Genomic DNA, 23,099 nt, shown 5'->3' on the forward strand with positions numbered 1-23,099 from the left:
CATGTTACAGGAACTCTTAATCACATGCATTTACAGAAAATATACACAAACGTGCTTTTATTATACAAACACAATGCCCAGTTAGCAGTCTAAGGTCAAATACATGTCAAATAGCTAGAGCTTTAATTTAGCTTTGAGTTTGAACTTTTGGGACTATTGCATTAGTTTCATTGTACCGCACAAACTGACTGATGTGCTGAAATTATCAACTTGACATAAGAATTTTGTAAAAAAACGTAAGCACTGCTTATGGATGACTTATTTGTGGGTTTATGCACCTGCAACGAAATCCTTATGTACAGAGCATTCGGAAAGCATTCAGACCTCTCCTTTTCCCACAATTTGTTACATTACAGCCTTATTCTAAAATGGATTCATCTTGATTGGAGTCCACTTATGATAAATTATATTGATTGGACATGATTTAGAAAGGCACACACCTGTCTATATAAGGTCCCAGAGTTGACAGTGCATGTCAGAGCAAAAACCAAGCCATGAGATTGAAGGAATTGTCCGAAGAGCTCCGAGACAGAATAGTGTCGAGGCACCAATTTGGAGAAGGGCACCAAAACATTTCTGCAGCATTGAAGGTCCCCAAGAACACAGTGGCCTCCATCATTCTTAAATGGAATTTGGAACCACCAAGAGTTTGGAACCACCAATAATCTTCCTAGAGCTGGCTGCCTGGCCAAACTGAGCCATCGGGGGAGAAGGGCCTTGGTCAGGGAGGTGATCAAGAACCCGATAGTCACTCTGACAGAGCTCCAGTTCCTCTGTGGAGATGGGAGAACCTTCCAGAAGGACAACCATCTCTGCAGCACTCCACCAATCAGGCTTTTATGATAGAGTGGCCAGACGGAAGCCACTTCTCAATAAAAGGCACATGACAGCCCACTTGAACTTTACCAAAAGGCACCTAAAGGACTCTCAGACCATGAGAAACAAGATTCTCTGGTCTAATGAAACCAAGATTAAACTCTTTGTCCTGAATGCCAAGCATCACGTCTGGAGGAAACCTGGCACCATCCCTACGTTGAAAAAAGGGGGTGGCAGCATCATGCTGTGGGGATGTTTTTCAGCGGCAGGGACTGGGAGACTAGTCAGGATCGAGGGAAAGATGAACAGAGAAAAGTACAGAGAGATCCTTGATGAAAACCTGCTCCAGCGAGCTCAGGACCTCAAACTGGGGCGAAGGTTCACCTTTCAACAGGACAACGACCCTATGCACACAGCCAAGACAACGCAGGAGTGGCTTCAGGACAAGTCTCTGAATATCCTTGAGCGGCTCAGCCTAAGCCCGGACTTGAACATCTCTGGAGAGACCTGAAAATAGCTGTGCAGCAACAATCCCCATCCAACCTGATACAGCTTGTGAGGATCTGCAGAGAAGAATGGGAGAAACTCCCCAAATACAGGTGTGCCAAGCTTGTAGCATCATACCCAAGAAGACTAGAGGCTGTAATCACCACTAAATGTGCTTCAACAAAGTACTGAGTAAAGGGTCTGAATACTTATGTAAATGTGATATCTGTTTTTTATAAATTTGCAAAGATTTCTAATCTGTTTTTGCTTTGTCAGTATGGGGTATTGTGTGTAAATTGATGAGAAAATTAAATAATTTAATCAATTTTAGAATAAGGCTGTAACGTAAAACGTGGAAAAAGTCAAGGGGTCTGAATACTTTCCAAATGTGCTGTAGGTGCCCTTCATTGTCTTCAGACTGGCCATGAACTACAGTGCCTTGCGAAAGTATTCGGCCCCCTTGAACTTTGCGACCTTTTGCCATATTTCAGGCTTCAAACATAAAGATATAAAACTGTATTTTTTTGTGAAGAATCAACAACAAGTGGGACACAATCATGAAGTGGAACGACATTTATTGGATATTGGGCGTGCTAAATTATTCAGCCCCTTTACTTTCAGTGCAGCAAACTCTCTCCAGAAGTTCAGTGAGGATCTCTGGATGATCCAATGTTGACCTAAATGACTAATGATGATAAATACAATCCACCTGAGTGTAATCAAGTCTCCGTATAAATGCACCTGCACTGTGATAGTCTCAGAGGTCCGTTAAAAGCGCAGAGAGCATCATGAAGAACAAGGAACACACCAGGCAGGTCCGAGATACTGTTGTGAAGAAGTTTAAAGCCGGATTTGGATACAAAAAGTTTTCCCAAGCTTTAAACATCCCAAGGAGCACTGTGCAAGCGATAATATTGAAATGGAAGGAGTATCAGACCACTGCAAATCTACCAAGACCTGGCCGTCCCTCTAAACTTTCAGCTCATACAAGGAGAAGACTGATCAGAGATGCAGCCAAGAGGCCCATGATCACTCTGGATGAACTGCAGAGATCTACAGCTGAGGTGGGAGACTCTGTCCATAGGACAACAATCAGTCGTATATTGCACAAATCTGGCCTTTATGGAAGAGTGGCAAGAAGAAAGCCATTTCTTAAAGATATCCATAAAAAGTGTTGTTTAAAGTTTGCCACAAGCCACCTGGGAGACACACCAAACATGTGGAAGAAGGTGCTCTGGTCAGATGAAACCAAAATTGAACTTTTTGGCAACAATGCAAAACGTTATGTTTGGCGTAAAAAACAACACAGCTCATCACCCTGAACTTACCATACCCACTGTCAAACATGGTGGTGGCAGCATCATGGTTTGGGCCTGCTTTTTTTCAGCAGGGACAGAGAAGATGGTTAAAATTGATGGGAAGATGGATGGAGCCAAATACAGGACCATTCTGGAAGAAAACCTGATGGAGTCTGCAAAAGACCTGAGACTGGGACGGAGATTTGTCTTCCAACAAGACAATGATCCAAAACATAAAGCAAAATCTACAATGGAATGGTTCAAAAATAAACATATCCAGGTGTTAGAATGGCCAAGTCAAAGTCCAGACCTGAATCCAATCGAGAATCTGTGGAAAGAACTGAAAACTGCTGTTCACAAATGCTCTCCATCCAACCTCACTGAGCTCGAGCTGTTTTGCAAGGAGGAATGGGAAAGAAATTCAGTCTCTCGATGTGCAAAACTGATAGAGACATACCCCAAGCGACTTACAGCTGTAATCGCAGCAAAAGGTGGCGCTACAAAGTATTAACTTAAGGGGGCTGAATAATTTTGCACGCCCAATTTTTCAGTTTTGGATTTGTTAAAAGTTTGAAATATCCAATAAATGTCATCCCACTTGTTGTTGATTCTTCACATAAAAATACAGTTTTATATCTTTATGTTTGAAGCCTGAAATGTGGCAAAAGGTCGCAAAGTTCAAGGGGGCCAAATACTTTCGCAAGGCACTGTATGCAGACAAGGTTGTCAAGCTTTCTGACGTGAGACAATGGGTGCCATTCTAATAATGTGATACCAGTTTTTGAAAGTATTTGACCCAAGTCTGCCAGTTAGAGAGATCATTTTTATAATTGCTGATTCATTTAACATTGAGCTACAGTCCTGTAATATTACAGCCCTGTAGCCAGTCAGTACCTTTAATTAAAAATAGAATACAAAAATTACGAGAAACATTTTTTTTTGAAATAAATCACAATAAATAATAATATTAGTGTTATGGACTAAATAAATTAGCAGCTAATGAATGCTGTAAACATCAAACATCAGATGTAAATTAAAACTGAACATGCAACAAATGCATTATTAAATATTATTCATAGTTTTGTTTACTGGAATTCTTGTAGATAGAAGTGTAATATGGAACGTTCAGGATCCAATCAGGAGCCTTCCCAGTAGTTTAGGAGCCAATCAGCAGCCTTCCCAATAGTTCAGGAGCCAATTAGCGCTCAGTAGTCTGACAACACTACGACCTATCATGCTACATAACGATGCTTGTGCAAATCTCTACTCTGTCTCTCCACAAGTATGCTAACTTAAAATTAATGCTTGTTTCAAATATTAAAACTAGATACCGGTACTGTACATTAACAACCGTTGGAGGCTACCTGTCCTCTCAAAACTCCAGTTATGCCAGGCACATAAAATAAAGAAATCAAGTAGATCTGGCGGTAGGTAAAAAAAATAGGTAATGATTGTGGAGTGTCACATATTCACACGTTGCAAGGTCACCATTCATTCATTCATTCATTCATTCCTTCATCCAATTATTCATTCATCCCATTTTCTTATGTCGTTTCACCACTGACCACTAGGTGGTCAGCTAACACAGGACATACAGGTTGAGTAGAGAGAGAGATCAAGTAAACTAATAAACTTGTAGTGTTCTCTGTAATAAAAGCATAAATATTTAGCATTGATAAATCGATCAATGTTCAGTACCTTTCAATGGCTGCCAGTCCATAAAGCCACATAATATTACAGTATCAGTAACAAGACTCCTGTTTGGAGTGTTACTCTGTCCAGTTTTTCATGATTTACTATCCTTCCCCTAACCTGTAACCAGTGCAAGTGGACTGAGAGAAGATTCCTGTTGCCCTGCTCACTGTCATTTTACTGTACCTGCATTTCACAGGTGCCGGTTCTCAAGCAGTATAACATTAGAGTTGCTGCTTTTTTGTACTGGTCAGCATTGGCCCACTTCAACCGTTGACCTCTAACCCCTGACCCCTTACTGCCAGGGTTCGCCCAGGGGCATCTTGGGAACGGTGATATGCATCTCCATTGGTCGGTCAGGGCCCGGGGGGCGGTCCCTCCTGTAGGATACCGTCTTCTCATTGGTCTTTGGGACGTGTGACAAACCCTAATGATACAACATGCACAGGCAATTAGAAACATGCACACAAGTGTGTTTCTGTGTGAAGATAAGGTATTGGAGAATCTTACCTTGCCAGTGGGGTTGTATTGTTGATCAGTGGCGCCACCCTGTGGCAAAGATCGTCTGTGCAGGAGCAGCACCAGCACAGCCAGCATCACCAAGCCAGGGAGGAATGTCAACACACACACACTGAGGAAGGTCCCCACATACCGCCTACTGGATACACACTCTGGAGACACACACACACACACAAAGTTGTGAGGACTTTATCTCTATCCATTGTAGTATATAGGGACACACAGACCCAACACACCAAAATTTGACCCTGAAATAGTTACAAAGTACCACTATCCTCACACACACACACACACACACACACACACACACACACACACACACACACACACACACACACACACACACACACACACACACACACACACACACACACACACAAAGAGAGATCGGGCTCATCCTCAGACAAAGAGACTAAAGTTCTACTCTGACATTTATAACTGTTGCCATGGAAACTTGGCTTCCGCAACCGGGAGTGGGAGTGTTCGGGAATACAGGGGGGAGAGGCGGGAGAAGAGAGAGAGAGAGTGGAGGAGGCATGTGGGGTCGGGGACAGAGGGGAGAGTGGGACACACAATGAATAGTGCTGTTTCTAGAGGTGGTGGGGTGCAATTGTTGCAACTTGCACTTACACAGTGTGTGTATGTGTGTGCGCACATGTGTGTGTTTGCACGTGTGTGTGTCTCACCAGGTTGTGTGTTGAAATGTAGAAGAGTATTTCCTGAGACAAGTGCAGTGTGGAAGCGATAGTAACAGTTGTCTTTCTTATACACACACTGTCTCCATACCTGGCCTAGTAGGACTGGAAAGAGAGAAACAGAGAGAGAGAGAGTGAGTGAGACACACACACACACACACAGAGAGAGAGAGAGAGAGAATGGAGAGTGAGGAGACAGAGAAAATGAATGTTTATCCCATCAACTTTGATCAAGAGAAAGAGAATGAAATGAACAAATGTCGTTTACAATTTTTTTTTTTTTTGCAGACCATAATGACATGTTTGTGTGTGAGTATGTGCTTCTGTCTGGTATAACCCCTGACCCCATTCTACCTGTGACATCATTGACATAACCCACTAATGGGATGCAGGTATGGTTGCACTCCCCAGCCTCTCTCTGAGACAGACCGTGAGACAAGTGACAGTCTATACACCTCCTGAGAGAGAGAGAGAGAGAGAGAGAGAGAGAGAGAGAGAGAGACAGACAGACAGACAGACAGACAGGAGAAGAGAAGAGAGAGAGAGAGAGAGAGAGAGAGAGACAGACAGACAGGAGAGAGAGAGAGAGAGAGAGAGACAGACAGACAGACAGGAGAAGAGAAGAGAGAGAGAGAGAGAGAGAATGATTACCAGGGTGGTTGACATGACGGGACCGACCGCGTATGAACCCAGGTCATCAGAATGCACGGCACCAAACTGTGTTAGCCCGCTGAGCTGAAGCCTTACCAGTGTGACTGACAGGAGCTGTGGCAGGTGGGACATCTCTCACAAAATGCCCCGGAATATTGATGGTTGTCACACACACATCTGCCACACACACACCTGCCACGCCCGCTGCATAGCAACCCGTTGTCGGACAGGCAGATTGCCGTAGAGACTGGGCACCTGCAGCTCTCTCCTGTCCAGCCCTCTTCACATACACAATCACCAGACACACACATACCTCGCCCTAAAGGAGAGAGGGAGAGAGAGAGATTGTAGTCTACCACTTGTTACACAGTGTGAGTAAGTGAATAAGATTTAGCTCGTAAGATGTGAAATGTACATTGTACTGTATGTATGTGTGTGTGTTGGGGTTGTGCACAACGTGTGTGTATATTACCTCCACACAGTAGTCCATGTTGGTAGGGGCAGGAGTAGTCGTCCATCTGACAGTACTGTCCATACACTGTTCCTAGACTGTTCCTCTCACACACACACTTCCCACACACACACACTCCCCGGCCGTTACAGTCCACCCCCGATCCCTCCGCACGACACTGCCGTGACCACTCCGGTCCGTGTGTGTGAGGCCGTGTGGGTGTGTGGTCTGGGTCTAGGTCCGGTCCGTGTGTGTGAGGCCGTGTGGGTGTGTGCTCTGGGTCTAGGTCCGGTGTGTGTGTGTGAGGGCGTGTGGGTGTGTGCTCTGGGTCTAGGTCCGGTGTGTGTGTGTGAGGGCGTGTGGGTGTGTGCTCTGGGTCTCGGTCCGGTGTGTGTGTGTGCATGTCCCGATTGTTCATGTCTTGATTATTACGGTCTGTATCTGGGGTGACCTCACCACACGTTGACTGATGTGTGGTATCGTCATGGCAATGCCAGTCCGGTCCACAGTGACAGCGACATCGTGAGTGAACCTTGATGATGGATGACTCATTGTAACCCACAGGCCTGACAAAGACCTGGACCACGTCGTCATCATCATCGTCAGGACAGGAGTGCAGACCGATGGTGATGTTGAAGTAGACCTGCAATAGAAATAGAATGAGTGGAGAGGAGACTGGAGTTAGAGTTTGAGTGAGCAGAGCTGAAATTCAACCTCAAGACATTGGCCCTATTCATACATTTAAAGGTAGACTCAACCATATGGCATCATCATACACAACAGGGTGATTTGCCTAAACAATCTTTCATGAGTCGGATGAATCCTAATTTACTTCAATGAGAGACTATGAGAAAATTCAGATTTTGCTCCTTAGATTATATACGCTGAAATAATATATCTGATAAAGGAGCTTTTCATAAACAATAACAACAGGTCAGCTGATAATCAAATGACAAGTTAATGTGTTGAGTCATAATCTACTCAGATTATTCACTAATATGCCTACCTCTGTAAGAAACACACACATGCACACGCACATACACACAAACGTGCGCATGTGTACACACTCAGACCCACCGCCACTTGACAAGTGCGTGCGTGTGTGCGTGAGTGTGCGTGCATGCGTGTGTGATTGTGTGTGTGTGTGCGTGTACCGTCTGGTTGGGCTGGACGTTGGAGCAGCTGCGGTTGTCGTGGGATACAGATCCTTCTGGACAGAGGGGAGAGACGCTGACCAGGAAACGGCTGAATGCTCTGTCCTCCACTGACACAGACACCTGGACAACTGACAACAACCTCTAGAGGAGACAGATGGAGAGAGTGGTGGAAAGAGAGAAAGAGAGGGAGAGAGAGTGGGGTGGGCAATGAGGCAAGAAGAGGAGGAGAGCAGGAGAAAAAGGAAGGACAGAGGGTGAGAGAGAGGGTGAGGGTTATGGAGAGAGTGAGGGTGAGGGAGAGGGTTATGGAGAAGGTTATGGAGAGGGTGAGGGAGAGGGTTATGGAAAGGGAAAAGGGAGAGGGTGAGGGCGAGGATGAAGGTGAGGGTTATGGAGAGGGGTGGGGGAGGGGTGACGGAGGGGGTGAGGTATATGGAGAGGGTGAGGGAGAGGGTGAGGGCGAGGATGAAGGTGAGGGTTATGGAGAGGGGTGGAGGAGGGGTGGCGGAGGGGGTGAGGTATATGGAGAGGGTGAGGGTGAGGGCGAGGATGAAGGTGAGGATTATGGAGAGGGGTGGGGGAGGGGTGGCGGAGGGGGTGAGGTATATGGAGAGGGTGAGGGCGAGGATGAAGGTGAGGATTATGGAGAGGGGTGGGGGAGGGGTGGCGGAGGGGGTGAGGTATATGGAGAGGGTGAGGGTGAGGATGAAGGTGAGGGAGAGAGAGAGAGAACAGGTTGTCACATGTTCTCAGAAAGCCTCCATTGTTCTCCGTTCCTCTGATCAATAGAGAGGCTGATGGGAAAAAGGCGGGTTCAAATATACGGTGGAGAAGAAAAGCCTTAATAATGCCAGGCTCTGTTCTGCGGAACTACTGTGTGTGTGTGTGTGTGTGTGTGTGTGTGTGTGTGTGTGTGTGTGTGTGTGTGTGTGTGTGTGTGTGTGTGTGTGTGTGTGTGTAAGTGCGTGTGTGTGTGTAAGTGCGTGTGTGTGTGTAAGTGCGTGTGTGTGTGTAAGTGCGCGTGTGTGTGTGTAAGTGCGTGTGTGAGTGTGTGTACAGACAGAGTGTGCAGATCTGTGGAGTTGGCAGATTCCCGTACAGAACAATGGTTTGTTCTGTGCCCCGGGGTGAGATAGATTATATTGAGCCATGCCAAACCTTCACCCTCCCCTTACTACACCACCCACCTAACAACATCCTGCTCCCACCAGTGGTTGTTCTTTTCTGTGTGTGTGTGTGTTACCTTGTATGCATCCACCACCACGTCTATAAGTTTGGGGGCCTGGAACAGAAGATTGGAGCCTGGTAGCAACCTGACCAACTCCTAGAACAAGAGAAAGAGAAAGAGATAGAGATAGAGATAGAGAAATAGAAAGAGATAGAGATAGCGAAAGAGAAATAGAGAGACAAAGACAGATATGTTAATTCCAGGGATAGAGAGAAAGGGACACCGAGTCTGGGGGACTCAGTTTGAGACCATGTTAATTCATTGGCGTGCGATGGGCTTGTGTGTGTTAGAGCTCAGCAGAGAGAGAGTTATGTGTGTAGAGAGATTACCTCATACCACTGATATTGTAGTTGTTCCACAGCAAAGAGAGAGTAGATGTGGTTCTCTAGAAGCTTCTCAGCCAACAGGCCTAAACTGGGGTGGTCCTAACAGAGACAGATAGACAAGCTATGTTGGTGTTCTCTGTGTGTATGTGTGTGTTCATCATGCGTTCATAGGTCTATATAAGTATGTGTGTTTGTGTGCACGAGTGTGTGTTCTCCCTGTGCATATAGGTGTTTGTGCACCTGCCTGTGCGAGTGTGTCTCACCATGGTAGTGTGAGTATGTGTGTGTCTCACCATAGTAGTGTGTGTATGTGTGTGTCTCACCATAGTAGTGTGTGTATGTGTGTGTCTCACCATGGCAGTGTGTGTGTCTCACCATAGTAGTGTGTGTATGTGTGTGTCTCACCATGGCAGTGTGTGTATGTGTGTGTCTCACCATGGTAGTGATTGTATGTGTGTGTCTCACCATGGTAGTGTGTGTATGTGTGTGTCTCACCATAGTAGTGTGTGTATGTGTGTGTCTCACCATGGCAGTGTGTGTATGTGTGTGTCTCACCATGGTAGTGTGTGTATGTGTGTGTCTCACCATAGTAGTGTGTGTATGTGTGTGTCTCACCATGGTAGTGTGTGTATGTGTGTGTCTCACCATAGTAGTGTGTGTATGTGTGTGTCTCACCATGGCAGTGTGTGTATGTGTGTGTCTCACCATGGTAGTGATTGTATGTGTGTGTCTCACCATGGTAGTGTGTGTATGTGTGTGTCTCACCATGGTAGTGATTGTATGTGTGTGTATGTGTGTGTCTCGCCATGGTAGTGTGTGTATGTGTGTGTCTCACCATGGTAGTGTGTATGTGTGTGTCTCACCATGGTAGTGTGTATCTCACCCTGGTAGTGTGTGTATGTGTGTGACTCACCCTGGTAGTGTGTGTATGTGTGTCTCTCATCATGGAAGTGTGTGTATGTGTGTGTCTCATCATGGTAGTGTGTGTATGTGTGTGTATGTGTGTGTCTCACCATGGTAGTGTGTATGTGTGTGTCTCACCATGGTAGCGTGTATGTGTGTGTCTCATCATGGTAGTGTGTGTATGTGTGTGTATGTGTGTGTCTCACCCTGGTAGTGTGTGTATGTGTGTGTCTCATCATGGAAGTGTGTGTGTGTGTGTGTGTGTGTGTGTGTCTCACCATGGTAGTGCTCTCCATATAGACGTTGTTCTCCAGATGGCAGAGGCCATCGTGCGGTGTGACTATACCAGCCAGTCTGCTGTCCAACGCCAGGTGAGAAGGCTGGTCTGTCATCAACAACAACAGACGCTTGGCCTCCCCACGCCAACCCACCTCACCCTGATGGAGAAAAAGAGAGAAAGGGAGAGAGAGGAGGAAAGAAAGAGAGGGTATAGGGGAGGTGGAGGAGGGAGAAAGAAAGAAAGAAAGAAAAACAGACAGACAGACAGACAGACAGACAGACAGACAGACAGACAGACAGACAGACAGACAGACAGACAGACAGACAGGGAGACAGGGAGATTCATCCATACTGTATTTTCATCTCATTGTCTATTCACCATTTCCTGATCAGTCAGGCAGGATAAGTCAATTCATTCTAAGCTACTGGAAAGAAAGGCTAATTAGAAAGTATAGCCTGCCATTCCACACTGATGGTGTCACCCGCTGTATGAGCTACTGGGAAAGAAAGTGAGGAGAGGACGGAGTGAGTGTGTCTACCCCCTGCAAGCTCTGACTCAGGTTATCTGAAGGGTCCTATTCCACATCGATGGTTTCATCCAGTGTGTGTGTGTGTGTGTGTGTGTGTGTCATCCCCCAGTGATAGTGCCAGTAGATGCCAGCAGCACTACTCATTGCTGACCCAGCATGCCACCATTCTCCATGACACACACACACACACACACACACACACGCACACGCAGGCACGCACACACTCACACACACCCCTCTTCAGTGAGTGACATCACCGCGAAGGTATGGGATGCCTTCTCGAAAGGGGGTCTGAGTCAAAGCATGCAGGGGCCACCAAACACACAAACACCCACACCAACACACCAACACACCCACACCAACACACCCACACCCACACACCCACACCAACACACCCACACCAACACCAACACAGACACAGACACAGACACACCAACACAAACACACCAACACAGACACACCAACACACCCACACCAACACAGACACACCAACACAGACACAGACACACCAACACACCCACACCAACACACCCACACCAACACACCCACACCAACACAGACACACCAACACACCCACACCAACACCAACACAGACACACCAACACAGACACAGACACACATGCAGTCCCTACCTGACATACAGTAGCTTGGAGCATAGCGTCTAACCCTCCCTCTGGTGTGTCCATGTTCCCTGATATCCTCTGTCTCTTGATGATGCGTGTAAACTCTGACATGTTTGCTGTCATACTAAGAACATGATGGAAGCCATGGGCTGGGCGACACTTCACCTCATAGTCACTGAGGGAGATGGGTGCGGGGGGGAGGGGTGGAGAGAGGGAGAGTCACTCATCATTGTAAGAATGAAGATACCTGTCATCCAGCAACTTGAAAGGGTTCTGTCAGTGAGTTGGTGTGTCTGAGTTGGTGTGTCTGTGTGTGTCCCACCCTACCTGCAGGGGTTATTTATCTTAGAGGGGTGTACATTGATGTAGGGTGAGACAGGTTTGTCAACGAAGGAGCCGAACCCCAGACGCAAATCACTGGAATGTTCTCTCATACGGTGGGACAAGGCTACGCCCACCGTCTTCAGCTGCACCAATAGGGAAACATCAGGGAGATTTACAAACTGTACACCCAACCAATCACGGTAAAGAGTAAACACTTACCTAGTCAAGGTAAAAATACAAATGTCTTCATAAATCAATCTATTTCAGCTGAAATCGTATCAAAGTTTATTTCGATAATTAAAAGTGCTAAGAGTTGTGCTGTAAAAACATTATACTTCAGGTTATGTAGATAATATAGATCAGATCAGTCACTCACCTGGTCCAGGTTTTCCTGCATTGATGCTGATACGTCCACCAGGTAGTACAGATCAACAGGATACCTCTCTAACTGTTGTACTGCTACGATCACACTGGCCTCAGCACCTACACACAGTGTCATGTTTATTTGAAATAAAACAACCATTGGAATTATCACTCACCAGAGTTCTTGCAATGAAAGCAGCAGTAAAACTGGGATTCGCCGGCAGTCATGAGTCATGACGGCAGTAAAACTCCATGTGACTGTTTAGTCTTAGTAATCTCCTCTCATTCACTCAGGACATGCTTTGGTAATACCCAACTCACTAACAACCATCAGGTCACTGATGAGCCTGGTACTCAGGGCTCTATTGTCCCTCCATCAGGTCCTAATGGCCTGGTACTCAGGGCTCTATTGTCCCTTCATCAGGTCACTAATAGCCTGGTACTCAGGGCTCTATTGTCCCTCCATCAGGTCCTAATGGCCTGGTACTCAGGGCTCTATTGTCCCTTCATCAGGTCACTAATAGCCTGGTACTCAGGGCTCTATTGTCCCTCCATCAGGTCCTAATGGCCTGGTACTCAGGGCTCTATTGTCCCACCATCAAGTCCTAATGGCCTGGTACTCAGGGCTCTATTGTCCCTTCATCAGGTCACTAATAGCCTGGTACTCAGGGCTCTATTGTCCCTCCATCAGGTCCTAATGGCCTGGTACTCAGGGCTCTATTGTCCCTCCATCAGGTCCTAATGGCCTGGTACTCAGGGCTCTATTGTCCCTCCATCAGGTCCTAATGGCCTGGTACTCAGGGCTCTATTGTCCCTCCATCAGGTCCTAATGGCCTGGTACTCAGGGCTCTATGGTCCCTCCATCAAGTCATAATGACCTGGTACTCAGGACTCTATTGTCCCGCCATCAGAACAGCTGTGTACCCTGAGGCAGGGAACAGAGCGCAAGCTTTTTTTGCTACAAATCATCAATAGCCTGTAGTCACGTCATGCAGCCTATAAATGTTTTGATTTCTAAGACATTCTAAGGTTTGTATCATTCAGAACTAAAGTTACAAATAACTCTACATCTAGCATATAGGACCTGTTTCAAATGATCACTTTTACACTTAACATAGCCACTTAATATGAACACTGGCTCCAGAATGGGAAAAATATCCTTTCTATTTTATTCAGTTCAATTATATTCTTCTTACTATAAAATCATATAATATAAAATAATGGCACAGGACTTATAAGCATATCTTATCAGCTAAATAAACAAGCCTACAGCACATGGAATGGAGCATAGCCAGATTGTCACGCCTTGACCTTAGAGAGCTTTTTATGTCTCTATTTTGGTTTGGTCAGGGTGTGATTTGGGTGGGCATTCTATGTTCTATTTTCTATGTTTTTGTATTTCTTTGTTTTGGCCGGGTATGGTTCTCAATCAGGGACAGCTGTCTATCATTGTCTCTGATTGGGAACCATACTTAGGCAGCCCTTTTTCCCACCTATGATTGTGGGTAGTTAACTTTGTTTGTGGCACATAGCCCTTAAGCGTCACAGTTGTTTTGTATTGTTTTTGTCGGCGTCATCCTAAATAAAAGGAATATGTACGCTCACCACGCTGTGCTTTGGTCTAGTTCTTTCGACGGCAGTGACAGATAACATACAGTAGGCCAACTCATATTCTGTTCTTCTGAAATACATTTTTTCATATCTTAATGTTTCTTTAGACCTGACTAAAATAAATATTGGCTTCACTGTGATGGTGTATATTAAATTGATTTATTTGACTTTTAAAAATGTATATGTTCCAAAGGCACGCATCAGTGGCTTGTTTGCAGCTTGTATGTGTGGAGTCCTGGAGATGCATTAACGGTCAATGCATTAACGGTCAATGCATTAACGGTCAATTACTGTGAGACCAGCACTCTTTCGCATGACAATAACGGGCTGACAGAATTTCATGACCGCCACTGCCCTAGCTCAGAACAATGTATTACAGAACAAAAATACAAAAGCAACATGCAACAATTTCAAATATTTTACTGAGTTAACATTCATATAAGGAAATCAGTCAATTGAAATAAATAAATAATGCTCTAATCTATGGATTTCACATGACTGCGAATCAAGATATGGATCTGTTGGTCACAGATGCCTTAAAGGTAGGGGCGTGGATCAGAAAACCAGTCAGTATCTGGTGTGACCACCATTTGCCTCATGCAGGGCGACAAATCTCCTTCACATAGAGTTGATCAGGCTGTTGATTGTGGCCTGTGGAATATTGTCCCACTCCTCTTCAATGGCTGTGCGAAATTGCTGGATATTGGAACTGGAATACGCCGTCATACACGTCGATCCAGAGCATCCCAAACATGCTCAATGGGTGACATGTCTGGTGAGTATGCAGGCCATGGAAGAACTGGGACATTTTCAGCTTCCAGGAATTGTTTGCAGATCCCTGCAACATGGGGCCGTGCATTATCATGCTGAAACATGAGGTGATGGTGGCGGATGAATGGCACGACAATGGGCCTCAGTCATGGTATCTCTGTGCATTCAAATTGCCATCGATAAAATGCAATTGTGTTCATTGTCTGTAGCTTATGCCTGCCCATGCCATAACCCCACCGTCACCATGGGGCACTCTGTTCACAACGTTGACATCAGCAAACCGCTCACCCACACAACGCCATACACGTGGTCTGTGGATGTGAGGCCGGTTGGACGTACTGCCAAATTCTTTAAAACAACGTTGGAGGTGGCTTATGATTGAGAAATAAACATTCAATTTTCTGGAAACAGCTCTGGTGGACATTCCTGCAGGCAACATGCCAATTGCACACTCCCTCAAAACTTGAGACATCTGTGTCATTGTGTTGTGTGACAACACTGCACATTTTAGAGTGGCCTTTTATTTTTCCTAGCATAAGGTGCACCTGTGTAATGATCATGCTGTTTAATCAGCTTCTTGATATGCCACACTTGTCAGGTGGGTGGATTATCTTGGCAAAGGAGAAATGCTCACAAACAAGGATGTAAACAAATTTGTGCACCAAATTTAAGAGAAATAAGCTTTTTGTGTGTATGTAAAATTTCTTGGGATCTCTCATTTCAACTCATGAAACATGGGACTAACACTAATTGCATTTATATTTTTGTTCGGTGTATGTACAACATACAGCAAATAACTTGTAAAGCAGACATACATCAAGACGTACAGTCCACCATTCAGTGAGTTATTCAGTGGCAGCTATACTCTGCCCCTCACCTGGTCTGAGTGTGAGGGTGATCTCTCCCGGTGACACCTGAGTGCTGCTGGTCGTAGCATTGACCTCCACCATGACCTCTGGATGCTCTATGAACTCTAGGCCACACCCCCTCCTTGCCAGTTTCCCCACCAGGTCGCAGCGCTCTCCCACCTCCGCTCCATCCAGGAAACCCTGTTAGAGGTCAGAGGTCAGGGGTTGGAGATCAGGGCCCATATCCTTCTTTCTGCACATTATATCAGGGGTCAATTCCAATTTCAAATCACTCCAGTCAGGAGAGGTGTACTATATAGCAAGTGTAATTACACTGTAACTAACTATGTAAGTGAAGTAGGGATAAATAGCTAAGTTATTACCATCATTGCAATTCATTTTTATTGCAATTCATTTTTGATTTTCTTGAACTGAGATTTTTAATCTCCTGAATTGCCTGAATAGAAACAGAGTCAGTTGACTCTGATGTTCAGTTGTATAACTGGAAATAGAAGTGATTATACTGAGGACGTGGGACTGTGTGCGTGTGAGTTGAAATTATTGCTAGAAGCTAGGCAGTGCCTTGCAGTGACATTACACAACATAGACAATAATCCCAGTATAGAAACACACTTCTGTGAGTTGGACTGTGTCAACTGTGTCATGGTTTAGGGCTTTAGAGTGCCTGGTCAAAGAGGATTACAGCCCTCTGATACTGCTGACACAAAACAACAGCCCTCTGATACCCTGGGACTACTGACACAAAACAACAGCCCTCTGATACCCTGGGACTACTGACACAAAACAACAGCCCTCTCATACCCTGGTACTACTGACACAAAACAACAGCCCTCTGATACCCTGGGACTACTGACACAAAACAACAGCCCTCTCATAGCCTGGTACTACTGACACAAAACAACAGCCCTCTCATACCCTGGGACTACTGACACAAAACAACAGCCCTCTCATACCCTGGGACTACTGACACAAAACAACAGCCCTCTGATACCCTGGGACTACTGACACAAAACAACAGCCCTCTCATACCCTGGTACTACTGACACAAAACAACAGCCCTCTGATACCCTGGGACTACTGACACAAAACAACAGCCCTCTGATACCCTGGGACTACTGACACAAAACAACAGCCCTCTGATACCCTGGTACTACTGACACAAAACAACAGCCCTCTGATACCCTGGGACTACTGACACAAAACAACAGCCCTCTGATAGCCTGGTACTACTGACACAAAACAATACAACAGTAAATACTGCTATGAAGATTTAGGCCTGAATATACACCAGAGTCAATATTCAATAAAAATATTCTATAAGAGGTGTCTGTAATCAAGCAGTAAAACATAGTCTAAGAGGCAGTCCGAACTAAGAGGCTTTGATCTGTGTCTGGGAAACCCGCACTAGAGTTCTCCGTTGTGGTCGGCTCCGGCCCACTTCAACCTCTGGTTCTGTTAAGTCCCTCTAAACCACAGTCATACAGGGACTTTCCTAACAACAGACCCAATAGACTGGTACTAACAGAAACTGACAGTGTATGTTGGAGGAGTTTTCAGAATGAGTTACCCACTCCGAGACAGGGTGTATGTGTGTGTGTGTGTGGGGGGGGGGGGTGCTTTCCAATTCACGTACCAGTGAGCCAGCCCACTCAAGGTCTCAAGACCAGTGTCCCAGGTGTGTGTGTGTGTGTGTGTGTGTGTGTGTGTGTGTGTGTGTGTGTGTGTGTGTGTGTGTGTGTGTGTGTGTGTGTGTGTGTGTGTGTGTGTGTGTGTACGTATGCACGTGTGTGTGTGTATGCGTGTGTGTGTGTGTGTGTGTGTGTGTGTGTGTGTACGTATGCGCGTGTGTGTGTGTATGCGCGTGTGTATGTGCGTGTGTGTGTGTGTGTGTCTTCAGGAGGTTGTGATGTCCTAGTTTACAGGTTCTCATGGTCACTTATTGGGTCAGAGTAGTACTTTACAAGAACCCAGGATTAAGGCAGAACCCAGACAGACACACACACACCAAGAAAGGGTTATCAACAGGGTGTATGAAAAGTGTGTTTGTGCGTTATCTATGACAGACTAAACACAGAGATAAAGCCAGAGCCTGTAGAAGTGTTTCAATTACCAATCACAAATGGCCCTGTCACTAATCTATGTGCTGACATGTCAGAAAGAGCACCTTCTCTACAGACTAATGTGAATGCTCTACTCCTCACTCTCCATTTTTTCTCTCTGTGTCCCCCTTCTCTACAGACTAATGTGAATGCTCTACTCCTCACTCTCCATTCTTTCTCTCTGTGTCCCCCTCTCTCTCTCTCTCTCTTTCTCAGTGTCCCCCTTCTCTCTCTCTCTCTGTGTCCCTTCTCTCTCTCTCTCTCTCCGTGTCCCCCTTCTCCCTATCTCTCTGTGTCCCCCTTCTCTCTCTCTCTCTGTGTCCCTTCTCTCTCTCTCTCTGTGTCCCTTCTCTCTCTCTCTCTTTCTCAGTGTCCCCCTTCTCTCTCTCTCTGTGTCCCTTCTCTCTCTCTCTCTGTGTCCCTCTCTCTCTCTCTCTTTCTCAGGGTCCCCCTTCTCTCTCTCTCTCTCTCTCTCTTTCTCAGTGTCCCCCTTCTCTCTCTCTCTCTCTGTGTCCCTTCTCTCTCTCTCTCTCTCCGTGTCCCCCTTCTCCCTATCTCTCTGTGTCCCCCCTCTCCCTCTCTCTCTGTGTCCCCCTTCTCTACAGACTAATGTGAATGCTCTACTCCTCACTCTCCATTCTTTCTCTCTGTGTCCCCCTCTCTCTCTCTCTCTCTCTCTTTCTCAGTGTCCCCCTCTCTCCCTCTCTCTCTGTGTCCCCTTTCTCTCTCTCTCTCCGTGTCCCCCTTCTCCCTATCTCTCTGTGTCCCCCTCTCTCCCTCTCTCTCTGTGTCCCCCTTCTCTCTCTCTCTCCGTGTCCCTTCTCTCTCTCTCTCTCTCTCTCTCTCCGTGTCCCCCTTCTCCCTATCTCTCCGTGTCCCCCTTCTCCCTATCTCTCTGTGTCCCCCTCTCTCCCTCTCTCTCCGTGTCCCCCTCTCTCTCTCTCTCTCTGTGTCCCTTCTCTCTCTCTCTCTCTCTCTCTCCGTGTCCCCCTTCTCCCTATCTCTCTGTGTCCCTTCTCTCTCTCTCTCTCTCTCTCGCCGTGTCCCCCTCTCTCCCTCTCTCTCTGTGTCCCCCTTCTCTTTGTCTCTCACTCTCTCTCTCTCTCCCCATCTCGCTCTCTCTTACCGCCTCAAAGCACCAGGCACACTGTGGTCCGCGTCGGAGGCACTCTGAACACGACGAGACAGGAGGAGACGAACATACACGCTCACCTGTGGAGAAGGATAGAGGAGAGGAAAGAAGAGGAGAGAGAATTAACACATGAAAGACTGACTGTGTGAACAGTCATTAACCATGCAGCAGTAAGGCTCTGTCAATTACCATGTTTAAATCAGGAATGTAGAGGAACAATGTAGACTCACAACAGATCACTGTGTGTGTGTGTGTGTGCGTGTGAACAGGTGCTTCAGTGTAGTTCATGCACACAGTTATTCACAAGGTCAGTAATCACATTGCAGTCAAACACAATAATCTGACTAGTTAGTCTACAGACTAATTATTCTACAGACTATAGAGTATACTGTGTTTCTAAACAATGTCTCACATCCATTAGAACTATGGACCTAATTCTACTACTAAGCCAATCTATGGCTCAGATCCCATGTATTCCCTGAGAGGCTGGTATTGTACAGTAATGTAGGCCAGGAGAGGAATGCTGCAGATCTCAGTTTACTAATTTGTGAAATAATGAATGATGAATTAGTGAATTAACAAGCAGCTCTAACCTAATTACTATGCCAGTTACAGCTAGATTACACAACACTGTAGGCTACAGCAGTACCTGATCAGTCGAAGCTGGTCACGTCACTTATAGATCAATAAAAATACCATGATAAACATGACTAATTTCTGAATAGATGTATAATATAAAGCTGGGAATATAACAGTATGATACATGTAGTTGATAGATGCAGTGCGTTGATAAGCCTATGTGATTGTCATTGTTATTGAATGAAACGTTTGAGTGTGACGTTCCGTTGTGAACGGCGACAGACGACCAGCTGAGACATTGTCGAGCAAGGACTACTGGCGGGACATTTATAGCTATCATCATTATCTGACAGTTCATTCTTGAAGATTCTTTCACTATTTCATCTGTCTCACCCATTCACACAATGATGATGTTTCCATCTATTAATGATGAGTGAGTGCATTAATTCCACAGTAGCCTAACCTACCTATCCAGGTATGTTCTGTCACTCACCGGAATGAGAGCTCCCGCCGATGATGTTAGCGGCCAATACCACGTAGAGCAGCACGCAATGCAGACTCGGGTAACCGTATTTATGTAGCCAGGAAGTCATATCTACACCGGGGGCAGGCTGTAGGAATCGGGTCAGCTCGAGACACCGGCAGCAGGCATGCAGCTCCGGTCACCGCCTACTACTGACACTCTCCAATAATGGGAATCAACCGGGAAATACCGCACGACCGCGTGAACAAGAGGCAGCGCCAGGAATGAATGGTGCGTCGTTGGGGCATTGTTGTTTGTTTTCTTTCCGCACAATAACCTTCTTATCCAAACAGACGATTATTCCCAGAAATCTGATTCACGTGGAGTTGCCTTGGCAAGCTCTTTATAGTGCGAATGAGAAAGTGAAAACGAGACATCTCTCTTTCTCTCTCTATCGTGCATTTATTCCAGCCCGCAGCAGGTGTAGTGACGTTTTGTGCACCCCCCGTCACATACTGTGTCCCGGGAAAGACTTCACTGAGCTCATTCAAACAACAACACTAGTGTCTCAGCGCGCTCTCGTTCCTCTCCTTTGTTTCTATCGTTTTCTTCTTTGCAATGTTTCAGCGTTGAGCGTCTCACGACCATATGCTGATTATAAAGCCCAGCCTAAAAAATCTGTCTCTCTCTTGGTTTTATGCTGTGCACTGACTCAGGCACCGTCATGGCAACGATGCTTCCCACACATGTGAGAGAGAAATGTTCTACAGTAAAATACTTTGTGTGTGTGTGTGTGTGTGTGTGTGTGTGTGTGTGTGTGTGTGTGTGTGTGTGAGAGAGAGAGAGAGAGAGTGGGTGGGAGGCTTTGACACTACTGTTTGATTAAATTCTTCAGACCCATTGTGTTATTATGAAGCGTCTCACTAGTGTTAGTCTGTTGTTGTCTGACGCCAGGTGGGGGAGTAGTGTGTGTGTGTGTGTGTGAGAGACAGTCAGGGTAATAAAAACAGAGTGTAGTTCACAGTCCCATGTTAAGGGGGTTAGTCTATTATAAAGAAAGATTCCTGCGACATAGAGTAACCTCCACTAGCCAGCTGGACTTCTGAACAGGAGCCAGATGGAGGGGGGAGGGTGGAGAGAGAGAGGGTTGTAGTTAACAAATGGGTTGTCCAAAAGACAAGAGAGGAAAACGGCTTCAATGTTTCTTTTAGAGAGGGGACAAAAATCCAAGACCGTAGAACAGCCAGTACCTAAACAGAGAGGGAGAGCTAGATAGAGAGGGAGATAGATAGAGACAGAGAAAGAAAGGGAGATAGATAGGGAGGGAGGGAGGGAGGGAGGGAGGGAGGGAGGGAGGGAGGGAGGGAGGGAGGGAGGGAGGGAGGGAGGGAGGGAGGGAGGTGAGTGCCTGCAATAGGCTCCTTAAATCCTGTTTGTGACACTCAGGGCTGGAGTAGAGCCAATTAGTCATTCTTCTATTCATTGAACTACGATATATTTTCTACTTTTCACACACACCACACACATACGCAGGCAAGCACACACACACCTGCACACTCACACACATACACACACAACACACTTCAATGTAGCTCTTAGGGTGTGCCAACTTTCCCTCACCCCATAACACTCTCTCAATTATAAGTAACCAGCAGGTTAGAGTGTTGGGCCAGTAACCAGCAGGTTAGTGTTGGGCCAGTAACCAGCAGATTAGAGTGTTGGGCCAGTAACCAGCAGATTAGAGTGTTGGGCCAGTAACCAGCAGGTTAGTGTTGGGCCAGTAACCAGCAGATTAGAGTGTTGGGCCAGTAACCAGCAGGTTAGAGTGTTGGGCCAGTAACCAGCAGGTTAGTGTTGGGCCAGTAACCAGCAGATTAGAGTGTTGGGCCAGTAACCAGCAGATTAGAGTGTTGGGCCAGTAACCAAAAAGGTTGCTGGATTGAATCCCTGAGCTGACAAGGTAAAAATCTGTCGTTCTGCGCCCTGAACAAGGCAGTTAACCCACTGTTCCCCTGTAGGCCGTCATTGTAAATACGAATTTGTTCTTAACTGACTTGCCTAGTTAAATAAAGGTTAACATTTGTTTTATTTTTTATATAGGGCAGATATATGACAGACTATTTCAAGTTTCTAAAAGTAGAATTGAGATGTTTCCTCCTCTGATCTAGTCATCTTCCTCTTTTCTATCTAAATATTAAACCTGTCCTGTGTGGGTGTCTATGTGTCACAGATCAGTCTCCACTGTCAGTCATCATGTGTTTAATAGATGACATTCAAGATTTCTAGTGGAAACGAAAAACAAAAAGGTGGTTTTCAGCAGTAGTGAGATGCCGTGTGCGACCTATTTGACACTTTAACCATGATTCTCAAAGGTCACCAGGCAGACGAGTCTGTTTCCAAAAGGTCATTTCCCAGAACTGAGCTGATGCTAGTGGACAGGTACCCTATCAGTTGCCAGTGAACAGTCACTTCCTGTCATGCAAACCAGGGAAACCCTGCGGTCCTCAAGGCTCTGACCAGTGAAGCCTGTTGTCGTGTTAGGGTTACACACACACACACACACACACATACCGCTGCATCATTCCTGCCATCCCAAAGGGGTGATTAGTGGTCTGGTGGTCACAAACACACCATCAGCACATATGGAGTTAACCACAACGACTCTCTCTTTCTCTAAAGATGATGTCACAGTTGTCACTGCATTATGACTATTCCAGGAGTGTATTCATTTCGTCTTGCAACAGAAACCTTTTAACCAAAAGGAAGCAAACAGAGCAAAACAGGGAAGGACGTACCTGAATTTGTCCAATTGAATCTCTAGTTTTGTGTGTGTGTTTGCAACAGAGGCCCTGATTGTCCAAGGGGAACAACTCGTTGATACCACACGGAGGAAAGCCATATTATGGTCACACACACACACACACACACACACACACACACACACACACACACACACACACACACACACACACACACACACACACACACACACACACACACACACACACACACACACACACACACACACACACACACACACACACACACACACTCTCTCACTCTCCCTTGGATACTTTAAATTGGTGAGTTACGAACACACACTACACCCAGGCTATGCACAACAGAAGCCACACACTTAATATATCCTAACACAAACAGAAGCAACAATTTTCTGTAAACTATATACACTTACTTTCAATGACAGCTGTAATGGCATTGTCAATAAGCAATGGT

The 23,099-nt window shown here is 45.9% G+C and overlaps 1 protein-coding gene across 1 annotated transcript; it reads right to left on the reverse strand.

Annotated features, from left to right (window-relative positions):
• Positions 1–2,874: 2,874 nt before the first annotated feature.
• On the reverse strand, positions 2,875–20,567 carry itgb8 (integrin, beta 8). The gene is made up of 16 exons (XM_064983223.1): positions 19,896–20,567; positions 18,818–18,903; positions 15,601–15,772; positions 12,355–12,461; positions 11,982–12,121; positions 11,664–11,829; positions 10,501–10,659; positions 9,323–9,418; positions 9,009–9,089; positions 7,763–7,906; positions 6,630–7,251; positions 6,254–6,476; positions 5,861–5,964; positions 5,498–5,611; positions 4,803–4,963; positions 2,875–4,719 (listed from the first exon to the last, which is right to left on the reverse strand). Exons 1-16 carry the CDS (start codon positions 19,993–19,995, stop codon positions 4,588–4,590), a joined length of 2,607 nt encoding a protein of 868 aa, XP_064839295.1. The 5' UTR covers positions 19,996–20,567; the 3' UTR covers positions 2,875–4,587.
• Between the last annotated feature and the right edge of the window lie 2,532 nt (positions 20,568–23,099).

Source organism: Oncorhynchus masou, chromosome 13 (genome assembly GCF_036934945.1).
Source record: "Oncorhynchus masou masou isolate Uvic2021 chromosome 13, UVic_Omas_1.1, whole genome shotgun sequence".
Taxonomy (NCBI): domain Eukaryota; kingdom Metazoa; phylum Chordata; class Actinopteri; order Salmoniformes; family Salmonidae; genus Oncorhynchus; species Oncorhynchus masou.